This window comes from Phoca vitulina, unplaced genomic scaffold (genome assembly GCF_004348235.1).
Source record: "Phoca vitulina isolate PV1807 unplaced genomic scaffold, GSC_HSeal_1.0 scaffold47, whole genome shotgun sequence".
NCBI classification, from domain to species: domain Eukaryota; kingdom Metazoa; phylum Chordata; class Mammalia; order Carnivora; family Phocidae; genus Phoca; species Phoca vitulina.
Window position 1 is genome coordinate 2,122,855 of NW_022589750.1, and position 22,098 is coordinate 2,144,952.

The 22,098-nt window shown below is 57.5% G+C and overlaps 5 protein-coding genes across 5 annotated transcripts in view; 1 reads left to right on the forward strand and 4 right to left on the reverse strand.

The window, feature by feature from the left end:
* PHF23 (PHD finger protein 23) overlaps positions 1-938 on the reverse strand; it is a 4,241-nt gene extending 3,303 nt beyond the window's left edge. Inside the window, exon 1 of the mRNA XM_032431718.1 lies at positions 699-938. Coding sequence (XP_032287609.1) covers positions 699-732 — 34 coding nt within the window. The 5' untranslated portion in view covers positions 733-938. The remainder of the gene's footprint in view (positions 1-698) is intronic.
* An 875-nt stretch (positions 939-1,813) lies between these two features.
* GABARAP (GABA type A receptor-associated protein) lies at positions 1,814-3,905 on the reverse strand. The gene is made up of 4 exons (XM_032431719.1): positions 3,664-3,905; positions 3,019-3,097; positions 2,770-2,888; positions 1,814-2,304 (listed from the first exon to the last, which is right to left on the reverse strand). The coding sequence occupies exons 1-4, from the start codon at positions 3,751-3,753 to the stop codon at positions 2,239-2,241; spliced, it is 354 nt and encodes a 117-aa protein (XP_032287610.1). The 5' UTR covers positions 3,754-3,905; the 3' UTR covers positions 1,814-2,238.
* An 828-nt stretch (positions 3,906-4,733) lies between these two features.
* On the reverse strand, positions 4,734-11,199 carry CTDNEP1 (CTD nuclear envelope phosphatase 1). Its single transcript, XM_032432049.1, has 8 exons — positions 10,766-11,199; positions 7,818-7,884; positions 7,611-7,729; positions 7,337-7,408; positions 6,819-6,935; positions 6,482-6,593; positions 5,968-6,052; positions 4,734-5,664 (listed from the first exon to the last, which is right to left on the reverse strand). The coding sequence occupies exons 1-8, from the start codon at positions 10,865-10,867 to the stop codon at positions 5,604-5,606; spliced, it is 735 nt and encodes a 244-aa protein (XP_032287940.1). The 5' UTR covers positions 10,868-11,199; the 3' UTR covers positions 4,734-5,603.
* Positions 11,200-11,790: 591 nt separating this feature from the next.
* Positions 11,791-16,685, forward strand: ELP5 (elongator acetyltransferase complex subunit 5). Its single transcript, XM_032432047.1, has 8 exons — positions 11,791-12,132; positions 12,257-12,317; positions 12,413-12,493; positions 13,345-13,565; positions 14,669-14,850; positions 15,327-15,422; positions 15,518-15,618; positions 16,205-16,685. The coding sequence occupies exons 1-8, from the start codon at positions 12,090-12,092 to the stop codon at positions 16,317-16,319; spliced, it is 900 nt and encodes a 299-aa protein (XP_032287938.1). The 5' UTR covers positions 11,791-12,089; the 3' UTR covers positions 16,320-16,685.
* Positions 16,686-16,910: 225 nt separating this feature from the next.
* On the reverse strand, positions 16,911-18,758 carry CLDN7 (claudin 7). Its single transcript, XM_032432105.1, has 4 exons — positions 18,416-18,758; positions 17,485-17,649; positions 17,312-17,396; positions 16,911-17,214 (listed from the first exon to the last, which is right to left on the reverse strand). Exons 1-4 carry the CDS (start codon positions 18,636-18,638, stop codon positions 17,052-17,054), a joined length of 636 nt encoding a protein of 211 aa, XP_032287996.1. The 5' UTR covers positions 18,639-18,758; the 3' UTR covers positions 16,911-17,051.
* Positions 18,759-22,098: the final 3,340 nt, after the last annotated feature.

Here is a 22,098-nt window from a genome sequence, read left to right on the forward strand (position 1 = left end):
CCCTCCGGCCGCCGCCCCCCCCTCCGCCCCCGTACTCACCACCAAGTCACCAGGCTGCGGACCCCCCCCGGCCTCACCCCCCCCACCCCCCGCCCCACCGCCCCTACAACTACCCGCCTCTCCTCGCTCCCCAGCTCTCTCTCCCCACAACTACCCGCCCTGTACAGGTCTCTCTACCGCAGACAATACCCAGACCCCCTCTTCTCCCCACAACTATCTGCCCACCCCTCCAACAATCACCGGGCTATCTCCGGCGGCAACTACCCGGAGCTCCACCGCCACAAACTCCCCCACCTCGGCGAACTACAGGGCTCCTCACTCAGTCCTCTTCTACATCCTCCCTCCTCAACAACTCTCCGGCTCCCAGATTCCCCCAGCCTCCCAGCCTCAGGGCCCCAACGTGCTGGAGGCCCTTACGGCCCCTAACCCCCGGAGCTCCGGGGCTCCGGCTCCCACTCCCCCCCCCCCCACACACATTCACGGTGTCTGATCTCCAACTACCCCCAGCCCAGTCTCCCACTCCTCTTTCACCAAGATCTCTCAACTCGTCGCTCTCCCACCTCCAGGGGCAGGCCCCCGACCCCCGACCCCCTCCCCGCGCTCCCCCGCTGGGCTCCGGGGCTCGACCTCCAAGTTTGCCAATTGATTCCTCCCCCGCCCCCCACCGGCTCAGCGCTCCATGCCGGTCGAGAGCTCACCTTCGGGACTGGGCTCCGCCATGGCTTCCAGCATCGCCCCCTCCCCTCCTCCCGGTCCGGCGCCCCCCTCCCCTGAGCCGGGGATCCCGGTGCCGCCTCCGGTGCTCGGTGCTCCTACTGCCTCGCTCCACAGAGGTGTCTGCCTCGGCCCGGTTATGACTCGAGTCCGCTAGCCGCTGCCGCCACCTCCCTCTACCCCTGCCTCCCGCACTCCCGGACCGGGCCCCCTCCCCCCGCGCCGCCGGCCGCCTGCTCCCTCCTCCTCCTCTCTCCTCCCTCCCTCCTCCTCTCTCCCTCCTCCCTTCGCGGGCGCCGACGCGCAATGCATGAAGGGGCTTGTAGTCCGCCCGGTGGCAGCGGAAAGGGGACTGCATAGGCCTCCGGAACTTCAGTTCCCAGCAAGCCGAGGAAGAGCGCAGGCGCACTAAACCGCTCCCCTCCCCCGGGGAGTGGCGGGGAGATTGGGAGCGGAGGGTAGAGCGGAAGAGCGCGCGCAGGCTCCTGGGAAATGTAGGCTGGGCGGGACTAAGAAAGAAGGAAAAGAAGGGATTAGAACTCTCGGCCACCATACTGCCTCATTCTGCGGCTTCTTTCTCCCCGCGGGGGACCGCCCCACTTCCGGCCAGACGGAGAAGGGGTTGCTGGGGGATGAAGTTCTCCCGATGATAATGGCTCCCTCCTCCCCGTCTTCTCCCTCCCTTGAATTCTACCCACCGCCACAAAGTCTGGCCAAGTGAGATGCAACCGAGGACAGAGTCCTCTGACCAGTTCCCACGCACGAAAATCTCTTCCTTAATCCAAAGGCCATTACAAACTTGGATGCACTTCTCTAAAGCAGGTACTTTCAAACTTTCTCCCCAGGAACCCAAGGTAAAACAAAACAAACCACTGTATTTTTTACATCGGGACCCAATACACACGTCTATAAAGTTTCACGAAAAGACACTCGGAGTATTCCATCGCAACAAAAACTTTTTTTTTTTTTTTTGCGCAAGGAAAATCCCAACATCAACAGAATGAACCAAAACATATTACTACCCCTCCAACCTCCACTTTCCCCACCAGAGGACAACTAAAAAGAAAGAGGGCAGGAAGCAACACAAAGCAAATTCCAGTTCAGCTTGGTGGTTTCCTCTTTATTGATGTGCCTCCTACCTTCCCCCCACAATTTCAGTCCCTTCCATCTACCCCCAAAAAAGAAAGTAGTGAAAGAAAGGGAATGTTGGGGTTCTGAGCCCCTTGGGCAGTTAGAAAGGGAACAGAAACCAAAACAATCGCTGGATGTGACAGATTGACAATCGAGAAGTCTAAAGCAGAGTGGGAAAGGTGGTAAGAGAAAGGGGAGAAAGGAGAGGTCCAAGAGGTCACCTCCCCCACGAGCCCTCCTGCTAAGAGGGGCTGGAAGAGAGCCTCAAACATTAGGAAGTGCAGGTCCTGAAGAAGGGAGGTGGTGGTTGAGCCCCGAGGAGGAGTAGGTCAAGGAAGGGGGGGCCACCTCTCTCTTTGTAGAACGGGACCCCCCACCTCAGGGGGAGCAGCTTCACAGACCGTAGACACTTTCATCACTGTAGGCGATGTATAGAAAGAAGTCTTCTTCATGGTGTTCCTGGGGCAGAGGCAGAAAATGATGGGACTCAGACATCTGGGCTGTAGTTCCTTGAACCACCCATTGCCCAGACCCATTCTTCAAAAGCCCTTTTTTCTGAAGAGCCCCCAAACACTCATGCCCTGACTCACTCCCTCACTTGTTCCAGGCCTTAGCAGCCAAGTAGTATTAGCCCTAGCAACAGTCCTGGGCAAAAAGACCTCAAACTGTTCTCTGCTGCTCTGGGAGGAGGGGAAACTGGAGAAGACTGAGGGTCAGAACTGAGCTCCACTGTTCCCTCCCCCCTCTCTACTCCTACTGCCCTTGTCCAAACCTTCAACCCCTTGTCCAAACCAACTACCCCAAAATCTTGAGGCCAAAGATAAAATTGAGAGCTACACAAGCCAGCTAGTCCGAGAACTGCTGACCTGAAACTCTCTTCCTCTCAAGCTCTTCCAACACCTCTCCAAAGCCCTGAGCCCTCACCTGGTAGAGCTGACCCATTGTGGCACTGGTGGGTGGAATGACATTGTTGACGAAGAAAAACAAGGCATCCTCAGCTCGGAGATGAATTCGCTTCCGGATCAAGAAGTAGAACTGACCAACTGCCAAAGAGACAAGGTACGATAAAGTCCCAAATGGCCTCAAAACAACAGTCCCTGTGTGGAGCCTCTTCCCACAGAGACTGCACTCCCACCGCAGGAAGCAAACCTGGGTACCCGGACACGTCCCCACCTGTGAGATCAGAAGGCACCAGGTATTTCTTTTTGTCCAGGTCTCCTATCCGAGCTTTGGGAGCCTTTTCTACTATCACCTGATAAAGAGAAGATGAAAATTAGGAAACACTAGGTGGACAGCCCCACCATTACACCTGTCAAGAACTCAAGAAACAAAATTCTTAGCACCCAAGCCCATTCGACTCATTTTTCTTTGTCTGGGAACACGCGGTGCAGCCTCGAGTAGAGATCCTGACCCCACTGCGTAGGACTCGCCTAAACATCCAGGATCCCTAAGTAGGGCGTCATAATAAACAAGTCTCTTAATCAGGCAGGGATGACTCGACTGGGCCGACCAGAGCGTCCACCTCAAAACCCCAGCTAGCTGGGGGGGGGATGGCCATGTGAAGCTCACACTGTCAAACTCCCTGCAGCCTCCCACACCACTCCCCACGTCTCTCTCTGCCATCCACGTCCCCTCACCCCCCGCTCCGCCGCTGCCCCGCTCCACTCAACCTCGGGTCCCAGCCACAGCAGCTTCGGGCCGCTCCCAACCCCGCCACGGCCGGCAGCCCGATGCCCACGCTGCCCGGCCGGACCCCAGCCCCGGGCTGTGGCGTCAGCGCCAGCGCCCCGCGCCCTCGGCCCTGGCTACTGTCCTCACCGGAACCCGGTCCGGGTATTTCTTTCGGATCTTCTCGCCCTCAGAGCGGCGTTTCTCGAACGGATGCTCCTCTTTATACACGAACTTCATCCTCCCGGGAACCGGGCTGGACCGGGCTGGGCTGAGGGAACCCGGGGGGGCCGGGACGGGGGGCGGCGGCGACGGCGGCGACGCGCGGGCGGACTCAGCGGAGCGATCCCGGGACTTGCGCCACTTCCCTATTCACCAACCCCGCCCCCGACCGTCCGGGGCCGCCCCGCCTGCTACGTTACGCCACTAGCGCAGCGGCCCGGACGCAGCCGGCGTAGCACCACCTACTGACCGCCCCCCTCACGCCGTCTACGTAATCGCTTTGGAATCAATTTGTGGGCTACGCAGGCGACGTAGCGAAGGTAGTTGGCTTGTGCTATGGTCGAAAATAACTGAAAACCCACGTTCCGACCTCCCCCCACCAAGCTGGAAACCAAAAGGGCTAGAAGCTGCTAATTATAATTTGAGGCTTGGTTTTCCGAAAGTTCTTTTCGGAAACGAGATGAAGGGGGCGGGGGAAGGTAGAGATAATTATAAGGATAGCTATTCACGAAACGCGTTGGTACGCCGAAGGCGGCAGCTGACACCAAAACAAAGTAGTGCCCAAACGGAGGAGCCGGGTGTCCGGAAAGGAAGGAGGGCAGAAAAGAAATACATATTCGGAGAAACGTAGAGAACGCTTAGGTTCCGAGGAGGAGTGGACCAATAGGGACCGGAGAGGAGGTCCGAAAGGTAGGGACTACGTCAGCGCGGAGGAACACTCTTACCGCCGTGCTGCGAAAAATCATGTGATATCGGAGAAGGGCGGAGCGTCACGTGGCGGCCGCGGGAAGTAGAGCCGGCCGCGGGGAGGGAGGGGGCGCCGGGGGCGGGGCAGGGGCGGAGCCGGCGGGGAGGCGGGCGCGGCCCGGGAGGGCTGGGGCGCCCTGCGGCGGCGGCCGCCTGCCCTGTCCACGTCGGTCCCCCGGCGAAGTCCCGCCTCTCCGGTTTGTGGCCCAGCTTTCTCCTCCCTTCGCACCGCTGTGTCCTACTGCCCTGCCGCTCAGGTTCCCTCGGGACACACGGCTGTCCCTTCACTCCCCAGCAGGGCACCCATCCCGTGGCTGAGACCCTTCCCACCAAAGCACCTGAGGTCGAGGTTCCCTGCTCCTTCCCCCAAAGCCAGCAGCATCTCTCCCCGACGCTCAGCCCGCCTGCCCCTCCTGCCACGGTCTCTCCCCTCTGCTCAGGGGACAGGGTGGATGTGAACAAAGGCTCCTCCCCTCATTTCCCAACCCAGAGAGAAGGACCTAGGGCAGCTTTGGTTTCCAAAGTTATAATGCATGGTTTAAAAGAGAGGAAGGAAAAAAGAGAGAGAGAGAGAGAGAGAGCTGGTTACAGGTCTAAGGGAATCTAGGAAGAAGGGAAAATAGAGGGATAAGTGGGGGGCGGGGAGGGAAGGGACAAGTTTGGGGAAAATCCAGTGGCCCAAAAAATCCCAGTTTCCCACCCACAGCCCAGCCCTTGGAGTGAAGAATTAGATCAGTTTTGTACAAGAGTTTTTAAAAAATCAAATCACAACAAAGCTGGCTTGGCTTTTCTTTGAGCCTCCCGGATTACCGAACGTCTGTGTGTCATTCTGGCCGGTCCTGTCTCTCCACCAGACAGCTTCGGCTCTCCTAGGCCTCCGCTTATGTCCCAGTCTGGGGTTTCCAGGGAGCACGAACTCAACGTTCGAGTGAGGCTGCTTCAGAGTCCGGCCCACGTGTCCATCCAGACTCCACGGGGAGTGCAGGGCTCCCAGGGCAGAGAGGGACGGGAGGGGCAGACCCTGCCCACACAGTCCTCACCGCTGGACAGGGCAGCAGACGGCACCGCGAGGGCTCACCCCCGTCCCCCCCACCCCGGCTCAGGTGGGGGGAGAGCAGCTGTCACCAGAGCCTGTGTTGGTGAAGGTTTCGGCTCAGCACAGAACGAACGTCAGCGGTGAACCTGGGACGAAAAGAACTGGAATTGGTAGAGTCCTTACAGTTGATATCCTCACAACACTAGTCGTAGGTGGCCTCATTGGAGATGTGGGGCGGAAATGATCACCACTTTGACATGAAACAGAGGTCCGGTTTGCCCAAAAACCCACTGGCTAAAAGTGATGAGCTTTACTCTAAGAAGGCCTGGGTTCAAATGCTAAGTTCTTAAGGGAAAAGAGATAAATAAGTCAAACAGGACACACTTTTATTCCCTCGTGGGATCCCCCACCTCCTTTCCTCAGAAATCTAAGTGTCTAACTTCCCTTACCTGAGCGCATCCAGCATCGGAAGCAGGTTGAGAAGGGCGGTGTCGCTGGGGTCACTGAACCACGATTTGATGGGGATGGCGTTGTCTAGGGCGGGTAAAAATAAATGCCATGAGAAAAAAGAGAGTTCAACAAACAGACAGTCTGATTTTTCTTTTATTTGGGGATGGGGATCGTTACTTTAAAATATGTTCCTCTCCCCGACCCACCCAAACCCAGCAACCTAAGTAAAACCTTCCGGATTCATCCTCCAAAATAAAATCAACTTTTAGTCACCGTACTTCATGTTAGCGTAAAGCTCCTAGGCAAATTCATTACCACTGTGCTTCACCTGAAGCAAATTTAGTCGGAAAAATGTGATCTACGAAATGGACGTGGGAGGGAGGAGAATGTCTCACATGAAAGAGAAACACCTTGCATCCTGACCCACGGTAAACCAGGCATCCCAGCTCCAGGCTTTCAGAATCCCTCCTCAGAACTTCCTGGTCCTGCCAGACCCGCCACCTTCTCCCATACCTGGGTGGCTCCTGTAAGCCCCTGGGGAGTTATCCAGGATCACGATGCTGGAGAGGTCGCTGTGGACCACAGAGAGGTCCTTGATGTAGCTGCCCAGTTCCAAAGTGCAGTGCTGGAAGGTAGGGCGAGCTGGGCATCAAGAGGAGACTCGTCCCTGTGACCACAGCCCGGTCCCAGCGATGCCCACGGGCAGCCAACTCCCACCACGGGGGTCATGCGATACGCCTCCCCTCACCCCCCAGAGGGTCCCATTCCAGGGCAGCTGCCTCAAACTCAGATCCCTCCCTGGTGGCCTGCCTCCCAAGCTTCCTCTTCGTGCCGCAGGGCAGCCCCTTACCTGTCTATAGTATCTCCTCTTGAGAATACTCCTGCTGTTATCCAGCTTATCTGCCACAGCGGAGCCGTAAATCTCCATGCTTGCTGTGAACACCACCAGGTCGTACCACTGACTCACCTGAAATTGAGCGGGGGAGAGGCAGGTGTCAGAAGAGGTGACCATTCCTCTAGACACACGGTTCTCTTTCGCTAGGACTCCAGCCCAGTCCTTCCGGCCTCTCAACAACAACAAAGGTCTCTGAAGGCCCCCAAACTCAGAGTCTTAGGCACCACACACCCTTAAGATTCAGAGCTGCAAGAACAAACGAGCAGGCAGCCCGTGGAAGAACGGAATTACATCAGCACATGAACCCAAACTACCGAAAGCCATCCAAGCTCTGGCTGTCCCACAACCTCCCCTCTCCAAAACCGCCCGTACCCATTTCTCCTCAGCCCCTACTTCCACCGAGTCGTCTAAATTCCCAGAGCCCTGAAACCATTCCTTCCTCACAGAGCTCCCCTTAACTTCTGCGAACTCACCACTTCTAAGAAGAAATCCACATGGGGCCTCTTATGTACAAAAAACCGGACAGGATGTTTGTCTATTACCACCTGTAGATCAACAGGGAAGGGCTGGGGGCTGTCCTGAGCACCAGAGCACAGGCCGAAAGGACACCCCCGCCCTCCCACTGCCCGCTCCCCTCCTTGAGGCTGCCACAGGTGCCGGAGGACGGGGGACAGGGACGAGACGCTCTGGGATTGGGAAAGGAAGTCCGGGTGGGAGCTGAGTAAGACATGACCATCCCCCACACACCTTGAGGATGAAGTCAGGAGGCGTTCCAGGCCGGACAGTGGGCCTCAGGACCCCATCGTGATGGGAGTGGATAAGTGTCTCATCCAGATCCAGCACCAGGATCTTCCTCTTCACCTGACCTGAACCACAACCAATACCAATCAACCTCCAGCCCACATCTTAAACCCTGCCTCACCTTAAAGGAGTCTTCCCAGCCAGCACACTCACCTAGCCGATTCCGGGACACAGGAGATAAGGGAAGAATATCATATCGAACAGTCTGGTACTGAATTATCTAAAAATAGCAAGAGAGGGGATCAGAACCCTTGACAAGGAGATCTTGTCAAGAAACATTGTATGCCGAGCATCATGGAAGTAAATGCAGAATATTTCGCTGAACCCTCAAAACCCTAGCAAGAATGATACAAGAATAATACTGACAACACTATCATCATCTCTAAACAACGAAGAGCCCAAGACTTAGCCAGGACCATGTAAGACCACACAGCTAGGAGTTTTCTTTTTTTTTTTTTTTAATTTTTTTATTGTTATGTTAATCCCCATACATTACATCATTAGTTTTAGATGTAGTGTTCCATGATTCATTGTTTGTGCATAACACCCAATGCTCCATGCAGAACGTGCCCTCCTCAATACCCATCACCAGGCTAACCCATTCTCCCACCCCCCTCCCCTCTAGAACCCTCAGTTTGTTTTTCAGAGTCCATCGTCTCTCATGGTTCTTCTCCCCCTCAGCTAGGAGTTTTCTTATTTGGTTGTCTGTCCCCCTAGTTAGAATGAAAACTCGGCGAGAGCATGCATGTCGTCTCGATCATGGCTGTACTCCGAGAACTCTGTCACAGGCCGGTCAGTCAGTATCAGGGTCGATGCGGTGGTGGCATCAGGATGGTACCCGTGCCGTCCGACCAAAGCACCTGCCCTCCTGACCATGATACTGTCTCGCTGTGCCACGACAAAGAAATGCATGGCCTTCCGCACGTCCACCCCAAGGACCCTTTGTGACAACTCCCCATCACCTCCCTTTGGGAACTGAGAGCCTCAGATTCCTTCGTGGGCTGAGAGGAGGAGTCAGGAGAGGAGGTCCTTGGGTACCTAAGGGGAAGGGAGGATGAGGGAATCCAGGGGTTGTCAGGTCAGCTAAGTTCCTCTGGCTGGCGGCCACCAGGCCTATTTTAACCAGCCACCTGTCCGCTTCTGTCTCTACCAGCCAAGTCACAAGTGGCAGAGAACCTCAGCCCTCTGACCTGCCTCCTTATTCCGGTACCCAGAGCAGGGCACACGGCACTGGAAAGCCCCCCCCCCCCCCGCCGGGATGACTGACAGGGTGTTGGGAAGGCCAGGGTGAAGTAAGGGCCGTGAGGGAGGTGAGGAAGGGACAAGGACGTCACCACCTCAACCTTCCAGCTTCTCCAGGTCTCCTCTAGAGGCTCCTATTTCTAGCACCCAGATCTCTCCCATGCAAGCCTGGCGATCCCTTCCTCTGCTCTTTTCTTCTCAGCACAGACAAATGCTCTTCAGTCCATCCCTAGGCACCAGCCTCACCAGAACCAGGCTCCCCCCTTGCAAACCACAGGGCCCCTCTCCCCCTAATGCCAAGGCATCTGCATCTGCCCTTCTTTTCTCCCTGGGCAGGGATGAGGGCAGGGATGAGGGCCGCAACAGCTCGGGTGTCCTGCCCTGCTATCTCGGGTTGCACATGCTGGGCATGTAGGGAATGCTCCCAGCATCTGCCAGAAAGGGGGTGGGGGTGGGGGGTTGGGGGAGAAACCAGACTGGAAGGGAAGGAAGGGAAGACAAAAGGCTGTGGGGTTAGTGCTGCCCAGAGGAGAGCAATTTTGCAAGTAACTAGCATCTGGATGGTCTGGAGCACTACTCCCTGCACCCAGAACAGAAATTTGGCGGGGGATGGGGTGTGCTCAGAGCAAGGCCAGGCAAAGAGGACAGGAGTTAACATGTAAAGAAAACCCCAGGAGCTAGCCCCACACACATCTCAGCATCTCTGACCCCAAATTCTTCTCAACTGCTAAGGTGTTTGAGGGAACTAGCCCTGCCTACAACTATGACCACCCAGAAACAATTCTCACCCTAAATCAGGAAGTGGTAGAGGAGACACCGAATTGGAGGCCAGGCCCACTCCCCCTAGTCAGTATGTCAACACCACCACCACCACCACCACCCAGGGCCCTCTGGAAATGTTCTGGCCGAAGCAGGCCCTAGCTGCTTTTACTCTTCCAAGTTTTATTGAGGGACGCCAAAGAGGACAGACCAGAGAACTTCTGCACCTCAGCGCACTGAATTCTCCCCAGACTCCTTTCAGAGGACTCTCCCCAGTGGTGAGAACACAAGAGCACATTCATTAAATGATGTTAGCCTACGGAGCTTTGACCTTGGAGAAAAGCTCTGGGGAGGGAACCCGGAGATACTTGGGCACTTCACTGCCCAGTGTCCGTCACCGTGCTGCGGTTTCCTGGAGAGGCAAGTGTGCCCTCCAGTTCAAGTCCACAACGACAAGCGCCCATCTTCCCACAGAGACACCCAAATTTTAATGTGCTCCCTTCCCTCAAGCCCAGCGTGAAAACATCTTTCTTAGTCCCAGGGTCTCAATAAATCCAGACACCCACACTCTGAAATAAGTTTCCAGGGCATTTTTGGAGGAGTCCCCTTAATGCAAACCGCAGGGGTTTCTTCTTCACACCCAAGGCTTTTCCCAAGTTCCCATCCTTGTTTGTCACATATGCTCTCCCACCCACCCCTACCCTTGACACACAAGCCCGGCTCTTTCTTGTTATGAGACCTAATACACACGGAGGGTCTTCCACAAGCTCACGTCGGCAGGGCTGGTGCCATCAAACAGGTGTTCCCTCCTCTAGGTTTAACAACAACTCCCGCTTTCTTAAACGGCGCCCCACCCACCACCCCAGCCCCCAAGAGTTACCAAATCCTGTCCCCGGCTAGCCCCCCCATCTCGGTTCTACTACAAGGGTCTCCCCCCTCCCCATTCCACCCCATGCCCAGCTAAGGGTGCCCCTATTCTCTAACGGGAAAAGCCGCCGCCAGGACTCTGTTCCGAAGCCCAGGCAGAGGCCCGACACTTCCCAAAAGCCCGTGAGCACCGCTGACATGGGTTCCCACCACCAGCGCCCATCCCGGCTCACCGTGCGGATCTGCCTCCGCAAAAGGTAAATGAAGAAGCTCCAGAGCTTGGCGGCGAAGGCCACGAACGTGCGCAGCCCCAGCAGACACTGCGTCCGCATCATCCCGATGACCCCGGCACCGCCGGCCCCGGGGCCCCCGCGGCCCAGCTCCGCCAGCCCCCCGGGGGCAGCCCCCCGCCGCCGGGAGGGGGAACGGGGGCCCCGAGTGGCAGGAAAGGCTGCAGAGAGGGGCGCGGAGCGGGCGGCTCAGAAAGCCACCCCCGGGGAGGGGAAAGCCCAGCGGAACCGGGAGCTGGGGGACAGGCGTGGGCAGCCCGCGGGGGCCCACATGGGCGGGGAGTGGCACCGACGGCTTCGCGGAGGTTGCGGGCCGAGACGGGTCGGGCTAGGACGGGGTCCTCCGAGACCAGGAGGGAAGGGGATGGAGAATTGGGGGAGGGGGCAGTGGGGGAGGGGGCCAGGGAGAAGGGAGGGAGGGAAAAGGGAAGGGGGAGGGGAAGGGGGAAGCGGAGGGTGGCCCGCTGCGCAGGCGCGCTAGGGGGCTGCCCGAGGGAAAGGGCGGGCGGGCGGGGGCCGCGGCGGCGGCGGCGGCAGCGAACGCGCCGGCTGAGCGAGGGAGCGGGGAAGGAGGGGGAGGGGGAGCCGAAGGGCGCGGACGGCTGGACCGGAGCGGCCTCCCCCTCCCCGAAGCCGGGGGTGCCTTAGCCGCTGGGGAGCGGGGCTGCAGCCTCTGCAGCTGGATTTCCCACTCTGACAGGCGCCATTTTACCGCCCTAAGAGCTCCCTCCTCTCTTCCCCCCCCTTCCCCTCTGACACTGTTTCCGGTGGTGACGTGTATTCGCTTCACCGGGACTAAAGTTCCCCCTCCTCGGTCTATGGGGGCGGATAAGGAAAGCCGAGGGAGCGCCCAACAAGGCCGCAGTATCGCGCAAGCGCGGAAGGTGGCGGCGGGGCGGGGCCTGCGAGCGGAGCGGGCCCCGCCTTGAGCGGCGGGGCGGAGTGACGTCACTCGCCGCCGGGGTTCGGGCCGTCGGACGGGCTCGTGCTGCCTCCTCCCCCTCCCACTGATAACTGCCCCAACGGCTCTTCCGGCCCTAGTCGTGGAAAAAATGTCCGGCTTCTGTGCTCCAGGCCTCGGGAGGGGCCCCTCCGCCTGAGCCCCTCCCTGGGATATTGAACATAATCACCTCTCATTCCGGACTAGACCGGGTCTCAGTGGTGGGAGGATTCGTGGGTGCCCCGCCCCTTTCACCCGGAGGGGGCGGGGCAGCGGGCCGTGACGCCATCAGAGGGCGCCGGAGGGGGGACCGTCCGCGAATTAGAGATGGAGTCGGTGTTGGCTCTGGGCGGCCTGGTGCTACTGCGGGGTGAGGGCCAGAGGCACGGGGGAGGAAGAGCCATGTGTGCCACGCTAGGGGTGGCCTCCAGGGGTTCGCGAGGACGGAGACCTCCGCGTTCTCACGCTGTGTCTCCGTCCCTCACTCTCCCCAGACTCCGTAGAGTGGGAGGGGCGCAGTCTCTTGAAGGCGCTTATCAAGAAATCTGCACTGTGGTGAGTACCCCCCAGCTTCTCCCCGAGGTCCCCGGGGCGGAGGTCGGGGGGGAAGCCCGGGCCCGTCTCTGTGACACGCTCCATCTCTGCCTTAGTGGGGAGCAGGTCCACATCCTGGGCTGCGAAGTGAGCGAGGACGAGTTCCGTGAAGGTTTTGAGTCCAGTATCAACAGCCGGTAAGTTGGGAGAGAGGGCATTGGCTGTGGGGTCTCTAAGGAAGCTGGCCTGCCGCAGCGAGCGCACAGGCTGGCGTGTGGTAGCCGCTACTCGGATATTCCGTGAACGGATGTGGGTCTTTCCGGAGGCGAAAATTCGTCAGAGAGGAGCAGCGGTGAGTATCTGGAGAATCCCAAGCACAGACCGTGGAAGTTGAGAGAGCGAGCCTGATAAAAGGCCGATGGTGTAGTTAGCAGCAGCAGCATCAGATATTTCCCGAGTGGTGCCTAAGGCGGGTCATTCCCTGGAAGGATGGAGAAGAGGACATGACGCGTGGTTCCTGCTGGTAGAACAGCTTAGAGAAGATCGAGAATCCGAGAGTCAAGTCACATGGCACTAACTACTGTTAAAATAGTACAGGCAAGGGAGTCCGGCATGGGTTAGGAGTCCTGGAATAGGATTCAGTTGTTCCAGATACCTCCTTTTCTATCTTTTGTTTCTCTAATAAATGCCATCTTAACGTACCCTGTCGCAAGCTCTGATACAGAGTTAGGGCTGAGCAGATAGATGTGTAGTTGTTTTAAAGATCAAGCAGTTGGTATTCCTATGCTACAATTGAAGAAACTGAGTCTTAGATTAAGTAATTTACCAGTTAGGTGACCTTGGGTAAGTAGTAAAGCCAAGCTTGGAGCTCAGGGCTTTCTGAAACCAAAGTCTGTGTTTTCAATCACTATATTCCATTTCTCAGTATTACCTTTCACTAATGTTTAGAATATTAAATCAGAAGAATAGAGCCCCAGAGATCACAGGGTGAAGTTCAAGATTGAGGAGAGGGGGCAGTGTTAAGTTGTCTCCCGTTTTCTCTTTGCAGGCTGATTTACCACGACCTCTTCAGAGATCCTCTCAGCTGGTCACAGACTGGGGAAGCCCTTCCAGGGGGACCCCTGGGCGCGTTGCAAGCCATGTGCAGGAGGACAGATCCTGGTCCTTTCACCATCGCTCTCGATTCACTGAGCTGGCTGCTGCTGCACCTTCCCTGTGCTGCACTCTGCCAGGCGCTCTGTGCCTTGAGCCATCAGCACTCCCACCCTGGTGACACTTCCCTTTGTTCTTCTCATACACCTTCCCCTGCCAAGGAACAAGCCCCTTTCCAGCCTAAGAAAAAACATATTAGAGATCTCCAGTTGTGCCTTACTCCATATCTTTAACGTTTATTCTCGTTCTTGACTCTTCCATGATGTCATCTACCAATCACTTTGTTTCTTTTCCAAGTTCGTTCTTATTCGTTGGTTTCAGTCGTGCACTCAACGGATAAGAATTGCGCAATGTGTCCGGCACAATTCTAGATGATGGGAAGGTAAAGACTTAACTCTAGTCAGATTTTTGTTCAAAGTCCCGTAAAGGACACAGGTAAATAAGCAATTACAAGATAGTCTGATAACAGTTGTAATAATAAAGGAACAGGCACAGAGCGCCTTAAGCGGAGTTTGCTAGGCACATCTGGGCAGACCAGGGGCCCTGGGACTAGCCCTGAAGTATGCTGTGCGTGGTACAGTGGGCTCTGGAATCAGACACCCAGCTTTGTGTTCAGGTGTTTGATCTCTCGGTATTTCAGTTTACTCTATAAAAGCAGGAAAGGGGGAGTGGGGGTGAATGGATAATGGTAGGATGAACCATTTGGAATCCTGTTTTGGTAGGCCAGATACACATACGTGTCAAGTAACAGCAATTTCGTGTGGTTTGGCCTAAAAATGCTGGCCTTCGTAAGGACTGAAACGTGAAAGGATTTGGTGCACTGCCTAACGCCTTGTCAATACGCCCAGAAAGGGAGAGGGAAAGGTGAGGGAACCAAAGGCATTGAGTGGGATCACAGTGTAAAGGTCCCAAACCCGCAAGGAGTTCAGCGTGTAGGAGACGAAGCTGGAAACTAGGCAGAGAGCAGATGAGGAAGGGGTTGATTCCATCCATTGGGCGGTGAGGAAGGAGCTCCTGAGGACTGAAGTCCGAGTGGGCCGTGTTCAGATTCGCAGTCACGAGGTGAGGGCCGAAGCAGGCTCCAGAGCCATCAGACCAGCCGGGGGAGGTCAGGACCAGCAGAGCCGTGATGGAATGTGGCCTCACCTCGAGTGCTCCTCCTTTGCTCTTCGAGCCCAGGCCTGCATCCTGAATGTGCCCCACCCTCCTTGTCCCTCCAGGTGGCAGCTGCCTGGCAGAGCCCGTGCGAGTGCTAGGCTTGCTCCATGAAGAGCTCCATGGCCCAGGCCCCCTGGGAGCCCTGAGCAGCCTGGCCCAGACCGAAGTGACCCTGAGTGGGGCAATGGGCCAGGCTTCGGCCCACATCCTCTCTCGGAGGCCCCGACAGCACCCAGCCCATCAGGTCAGGAGAACCCCAGGGAAGCACGGGAGGTCGAGGGGGAGTAAGAGAGCTGATGTGAGGGAACGCTTTCCCGTGTGTCGTCGTTTCCCTCATTGAATCTTCACGGCTACCCCGTGAGGTGGATGGTTTCATTATCCCCATTGAGCAGCTTGGGGAAGGTTACCCAGGGTTCCAGAGAGTGAGTGGTAGAGCCAGGATTTGAACTCAAGATTGCCTGACTCGGATCCCGTGAGCTTAAGTGGGAGGAGGTGTCATCTCCCAAGAAATGGCAAAGGACAAAAGCCTGGGAGCGGTGTCTGGGGGAGAAGGAACGGGTCCTGACGGAGAGGTTTGAGGAAGAGCTGAGGAGGGAGGAGCAGGAGCTGCAGGCCCATTCCGTAGTTGCCCCGGGGGCCGGGGCGGTTCGGTCCGAGTTCTCCCTGGTTTGCTCGTAAGATGTAAAACACCTTTCTGTTCTTACTCTTTCTTCTCCGCAGACTCAGTGGTTCTCCATCCTGCCTGACTTCAGCCTGGATCTCCAGGGGGGACCCCCGCTAGAGTCCCAGCCCCACCCAGATCCTCACACCCCCCCGGTATCTAAGGGTGCCGGCGCCAGAACAAGGGAATGGAGGGTGGGGTCGGGGATTCCAGCCATGAGGCAAAGGGGCAGCATCCTTTGTACCTTCAGGTGGACCCCACAGCTCATGTGACCTTTAACCTTCACCTGTCCAAGAAAGAGAGAGAAGCCAAAGACAGCCTGACACTGCCCTTCCAGTTCAGCTCTGAAAAGTAAGGTTGGGGGTGAGGTGCCTGGGTTCTTGAGTAGAGCCCAGCGTCTGCGCCTGGGATGGGAGTGATAGCAGGTTATTGGTTAACCTCCCAGACTTTATAGGGGCTGAAGTCCGCCTCCAGAGACAAGTCTGGGGAGTGGTTCTCTATCCACTCATTCTCCCAACAAGGCAAAAGGTTTTTTATGTCTCTTTTCTGTCCAGTAGAGCCTTGGGTCACAGAGCAATCTGGGTCCGGGCTGAGCCAGCCCATACCCTGGGGAAGTGGCCCTACTGATCTCTAGGCAACAGTGCTGGGAGGCCAGGAAGCTAGATGGGTGTGGCGGGCACGTTAATAACGGCTTCAGTATATGCCTGTTGTTCTCTGCCCAGTGTGTGGGTGGGTGAAGCAAGACTGTGGCAGGATCCTTGCCCTCAAGCTGCTAAGAACGTGAGGTGTCATTAGGAGAGCAGTTCTAAGCGTTTCTATTCCAGTACCAAGTGGTGCTTCCATACCAACTAAACAGGGAGGTCAGAGAAAGAGACTCGGACCAAGAAGAAAGAGAGTATGCAGCAGACATGACTCCTCTCCCCTTCTCCCTTCTCAGACAGCAGGCTCTACTGCGTCCTGGGCCTGGCCAGGCCACCAGCCACATCTTCTATCAGCCAGATGCATATGATGACCTGGACCAAGATGACCCAGATGATGACCTGGATGTTTGACTGGCCTGGAATTGGAAGGGAGGAGAAAGACCTTGGACCCATAACCATCCTCCCATTGTTTGCATTGACCTTGCCCTGTCCCTGCCCCCACCTTTGTTCTCGGGTCTGTGGAGGCCCTGCCCCAAGACCTGTGAGTCAGAGTAGCTTCCCATCTGGACAGAATGTGGGAAAGGGGCATTAGGGGAAGGTGCCTAATAAAGTCTTTATTTTTCTACGGAAAGGAACTTGGGTAGCTAAGCAAGAGTTGGCAGCAGAAGGGACTGAAGAATGGGAAGAGGTAGGGAAACCAAGCACTTGAGTCTGTTAGAGTCAGTGGTCAGAGTTGGGGCCTGAATGACAAGGAATGGTGGCACAGGGAGAGCCTTGCACACCATTGGTGCTCAATACATGTTCCGTTTCAAGCCGAAGCAGGTGCATTTAAAGGTTCCAGGTTCCCTGCAAGGATTTGGGTTGGAAGAAAGCAGAGGCCCTGAAGGGGAAAAAAAGAAGCCTACTTTCCAAAACATACTTTTTTATTACTGTACAAAAAGCACACCCAATCCCCCTCTTCTGTCTCCCTCACCCCTCCTCCCCTCCCCCCACCCCCACCCCGGGGGAACTGTACATGGTACACCTGGCTGGGGTGACAAGGCTTCTGCCCCACACCCCGCCCACGGGCTGAGATCTGCCCCAGGTCATTTCGGGTACCTGACCACACCAGAGGCTGCCAGGCTGGGGCAAGGGGGTCCCAGCTCACACGTACTCCTTGGCAGAGTTGGGCTTAGGGTAGGAGCGGGGTGCACGGTACCCGGTTTTGCCCTCACTCCCAGGACAGGAGCAAGAGAGCAGGACACCTCCCAGGATGACCAGAGCAGACCCTGCCCAGCCAATGAAGATGGCAGGACCAAACTCGTACCTATGGGGAGAGAGGGTTGGGGTCAGAAACCCTGCCGTTCCTGACGCCAGGAATCCAGACCTGGCGTCCCCTTAGGAGGCAGGGCTCCCATACTTACTTAAGATTCATGGGGACAAATGCGCTATAAAAGTCTGTGACAATCTGGTGGCCGTACCAGGAACAAGCTACCAGGGCAGCAAGACCTGGAGACAGGATGGTTAAGATGTATTAGGAGACCGCCAAACCAGCACCTTGCACACCTTCACTCCCAGATGCAGGGGGAGAGCTCACCCGACACGATGAAAATGAAGCCTCCGGTCATGGCTATCCGGGCCTTCTTCACTTTGTCGTCGCCCCCACAGTTTGTGCACTTCATGCCCATGGTGGCCACGAACATGGCCAGGAAGCCCAGCACCAGGGATACCACCATCAGGGCTCGGGTGGCCTGCAGGGCCGCTGCGGGAAAGGGGGAAGGACGCCCTCATTGCCGGACGTGCGGACGGCTCCGGCCTTCGAGTCGCCGTCGGCCGCTGGCCTGGGGCCCCTTGGGCGCCCAAGCCCCGGCCGCGGCGGGTGGATCCCGCCCCTCCCGGCTCCGCGGCCTTCCCGCCCCGCCCTCTCTCGGCCCTGGGACCCGCCCGGGGCGCAAGGGTTTCGATGAAACTGCCCGCGGAGGGGGGGTAAGGGGGCCGGGGCCCGCGGCGGGGAGCGGAGGAGGCGGCCGGAGTCCCCGCGCTGGGCCGCACGGCCCGGCCCACGGCCCAGCGCTGACCCCGCTATCGTGGCCACCGGGTTTGTGGCTTCGGCTAATCGGCCGATAAGATTACAGGCCGCAGGCGGCGGCCCACGTCTGACGGAGCGCATGGCTCCTCGGCCGACCCCGCGCCCTCCGTCCCGCGCCGCCTTTTGTCCGGGAGAAAGGGCGGGAGACGGAGGCCGCCACCTGCGCACGCCGGCGGGGGCAGGAGAGCGCTGGAGGGGGTTGGGCCGCCGGGCGCTGCGGTGGGGGGGAAGGGAGCCCAGCCGGCCGGGGCGCGGGCCGACGTGCAGCCGCTGGAACCCGGGCCCGCGGCCCTCCCCGAGCACCTGCCCGGCCGCTTCCGCTTCCTCCGCCCCGCCTGCTCCCCGGCAACCCCGGGCGTCGGGCGGTGGGGCCTGGCGCCCTGCCCCGCTCCCCGCCCTGAGCCCTGGCGCGTCCGCCCCGTCGACCCCGCGGCCTTACCCGACAGCGCGAGCACCGAGTCGTACGACTTGCAGCTCATCAGGCCCGTGCTCTGCATGATGCAGTCCATCCAGAGCCCCTTGTACATGGCCTGGGCCGTGATGATGTTGTCGCCCGCGTACGAGCTTGTCTGCCACTGCGGGATGGCGGTGCACGCCACCAGGGCCACCCAGCCCAGCAGGGCCATGGCGAAGCCCAGCAGCTGCAGGCCCGAATTGGCCATGTCTGCCCTCGGAAAAGATTGGGGACGCCGGGCGGGCGACCCTGCGGTAAAGCAAAGCTTGGGGAGGTCAGCCCCTCAAAAAGACAACTTGCAGTGGAGTCTTAAAGTCACCCAAAGAGAAATTTTTGGGTCAGGTGATTCCAAATCTTTTTGTCACCCGAAGAAAACACAAATCGATCCGTCCGGCGGGTCGAGGGTCTTCACAGCTCAAGGAACAGGCTCCGCCCGAGGACTGGTGGTCGAAGAAGCGATCGGCGAAGACAAGGCGGTCCCCTCCGGCGCTCCCGGCGGCCCTGGCCAAACAAAAGGCGGAGGGGCAGTGTACGCGCGCGGTCCTGGGGGCTGGGGGTCCCCAAAGTACCCTGGGCTGTTGGCCCGAGGCTGCCGAGCGAGAGACGTCGCTCAGCCGTGAGCGGGCAGATGCGGGCAGACAGGTGCGGCGCACCTGAGTATTTGTAGGGCGGCAGGGGCGCGCCCCCGCGGGCACCGGGAGCGCGGGGCGGGCCGGACCCGAGGGGCGGCCGAGAGTGACCTGACGTCACCGAAGGGACACTCACCTGAGCCGGAAGTCCTGGCCCAGGTGAAGAGGAAGAAACCTGAGCGTCAGGGTCACACCCCTTCTCCTGCCCGGCTGGGACTGCAGGTGGGGAGGAGGTGGAGGCTTCTCCGGAGTTCCAAGCTCAGAGTCAGCCCCTCTAGACTGGACTTCCCTCGGGCACCAGGGTGCCCCCTCACCTCTCCCCAGCAGGTGCGCCTGGGATACTAAGGAACCAGGGCTCGGGGGACGCCCCGGGCCCCTTGTCTCCGCCTCCCCACCCCACCCCCCCACCCGCAGGGACTCTTGGTTTCTACTCCAGGCGCTCTTTGTCCCCCCCTACTTTCGCCCCCCCCCTCCCCTCGTTTTCCCCCCCCCCCCCCGCCCCAGTTGACTATCCTAACCGTCCCCAGCTTCAGGAACCCTAGCTCCGACCCCTCAGAACTCCCGCACTTAGCAGCCTCCTTGGAGTCTCCATTCCCAGAACCACGGCCCTGCGGCCGCTGTCGCTTCCCACTCCTGTACTGCTCTCCAACTGAGAGCCGGCTTCCAGGCATCGTGCCCCAACACCCCCACCTTCCTGGCTCTCCATTCCAGTCCCTATCCCTGCCATAACCTAATGCCTGGGCCCTTGGTGCCCCACCTCCCGGCCATCACTATCCCCCCCTGCCTCAAGCCTCCTTCCTAGCAAAGGGATGAAAACACTGAGGCCAGAAGTCAGCAGAGGGTGGGGAGCAGGGTAAGGCCTCGGTCAGATTCTTGGCCACACCCGTCATTCCCCTCCCCTGGAATCTTTCCAGACCTGTCCTCCACTTTCTCACTTCCCCGTCCCTCCAGCCATGCACACATTTCCCTTTCCTTCCTGAACCTGGACCTGACTCTGTGTGCCGTCCTCCCTAACGTCCCCTCCTGGGTGGCCTTGGGTTCAGCCCTCAGACTCCCACGTGGCCCTTGGGCTTCTGCTCTCACTCCGCCCAGACTGGTGCCTGGGACTCCCCACGCACATCTCTTCCAAGCGTCTTCATTCACTCATCCCTCCCTCACCTCGTGTCTTCTCCCCTTCCTGCCTTTTCCACATCCCATTGCACACCCCTCCCTCTGAGTCTACCTTCCAGCCCCTTCTCTGCCCCGGGAGCCCAGCGGCATCACATCCGTGTCCCCTCGCCCCCAGTCCTTCCGACCCACCTCTCCTACGCTCCCCGACTCACACCTTCCCATCTTCCTCTCCATTTCTCTCTCCTTTTCCCCCCAACTCTCTCCCATTTCTCATTTTTCTTCCCCCTCTCAACCGTTTCTCTGTAAGCCTCTCCTTTTATGCAGTAAAAATATTAAAGGGCCCTGGTACTAAGCTAATTATCCTGCTCTTTTAATGCAGACTTTAAAGGATTATCTGTTGTTTGTTTTTATTTTTCTATTTTTTTATTAATGGTGAGTTGGGTTTTTTTGTTGTTTTAAGGTGCTTTCCAGTTCCAAAATTTTATGTTTCTCATTACTGCAGTCTATCCAGCTTGTCTCCAAGCTCATTGCCGCTACTCAGGCTGACCCACCAGCGCCTCCCCTGCCTGCACGCACCTGCCTCCAAACCCACATCCCTGCTTCCCTGCTTGTCCCTTTAAAATCCATTCTCCGGAAGTCAACTTTTGTTTGTTTGTTTCAAGCTTAGGTCTTGTTACTTTCTGTTTAAAATCCTTAAAATCTTCCAGGGGCGCCTGGGTGGCTCAGTCGGTTAAGCGTCTGCCTTCGGCTCAGGTCATGATCCCAGGGTCCTGGGATGGAGCCCCGCATCGGGCTCCCTGCTTGGCGGGGAGCCTGCTTCTCCCTCTCCCTCTGCTGCTCCCCCTGTTTGGGCTCTCTCGCTCTGTCTCTCTCAAATAAATAAATAAAATCTTAAAAAAATAAAATAAAATCCTTAAAATCTTCCAGTGTCACACCTCTTCTCTTGTTCCACTGGATTTGGCAAATAGATGCCATATTGTGACTTACCGAACTGTGCCTCAACCCCACTGGCCTTCTCTCTGCTCCACCAGATGCCCTTCACACACTCTGTTCCCTACGCCTGCATGCTGTCCTCCATGCACCCCCACCCGCCATCCTCTACCAGGCTAACCCACTGGTCCCTCAGTGACCAGCTCAAATATCACCTCTCCTGGGAAGCCTGGCCTGACCACCCCGCCCCACACTGAGTCATATCACCGGCTGAATGCTCACTCACCGCTACTTGAGCTTTAACTTGCAAAGTTCTTATCAGAGTTTCAAACTATTTACTCTGCGTGATTATTTATTCAATGTCAAGCTCCCACTGTAGATGCGTCCGGGTTTATCGCCAATAAATATTTGATGAACCCGTGAAGAAACTACAAATAAACAATATTTTCATTCACTTGTTCAACAGATATTTCCTGCGTGCCTACGTAACGTACCAGGCCCCATGCTCGGCGCTTGAGACAGCCGTAACAGGACAGATGAGAACACTGCACCCTTGTCATTGAGATTCTAGAGGGAGAAAGCGGACCATAGAGACAAAAACAAATGGTGCACGTTGTGAAGGCAGTAAAAGGGGCAATGTAGTGAGCAACCTCAGCACCGCTGACATTTGGGGCCAGATAATTCCCTGTTGTAGGTGACTGTCCTGTACATTACAGGATATTGAGCAGCATCGCTGACTTCCATTGATGAGATGCCAGTAGAACGCTCTTCTGAGCCCCGTGTGACCATCCAAAATGGCTCCAGACATTGCCAAATGTTCGAGTGAGAGGAGGGGAAAAATAGGTCCCAGTTAAGAGTCACTAATTTCAAGTGTGACCAGTCACATCATTGTGGGTGTTTTGCTATAGTAACCTTCAAGTAAATGGTTGGGTCCAAGGAACAAGTGGATGGATGGTTGGACCTAACCAGGGTTGGGATTTTGCTGAAGAGAGAAAGAAT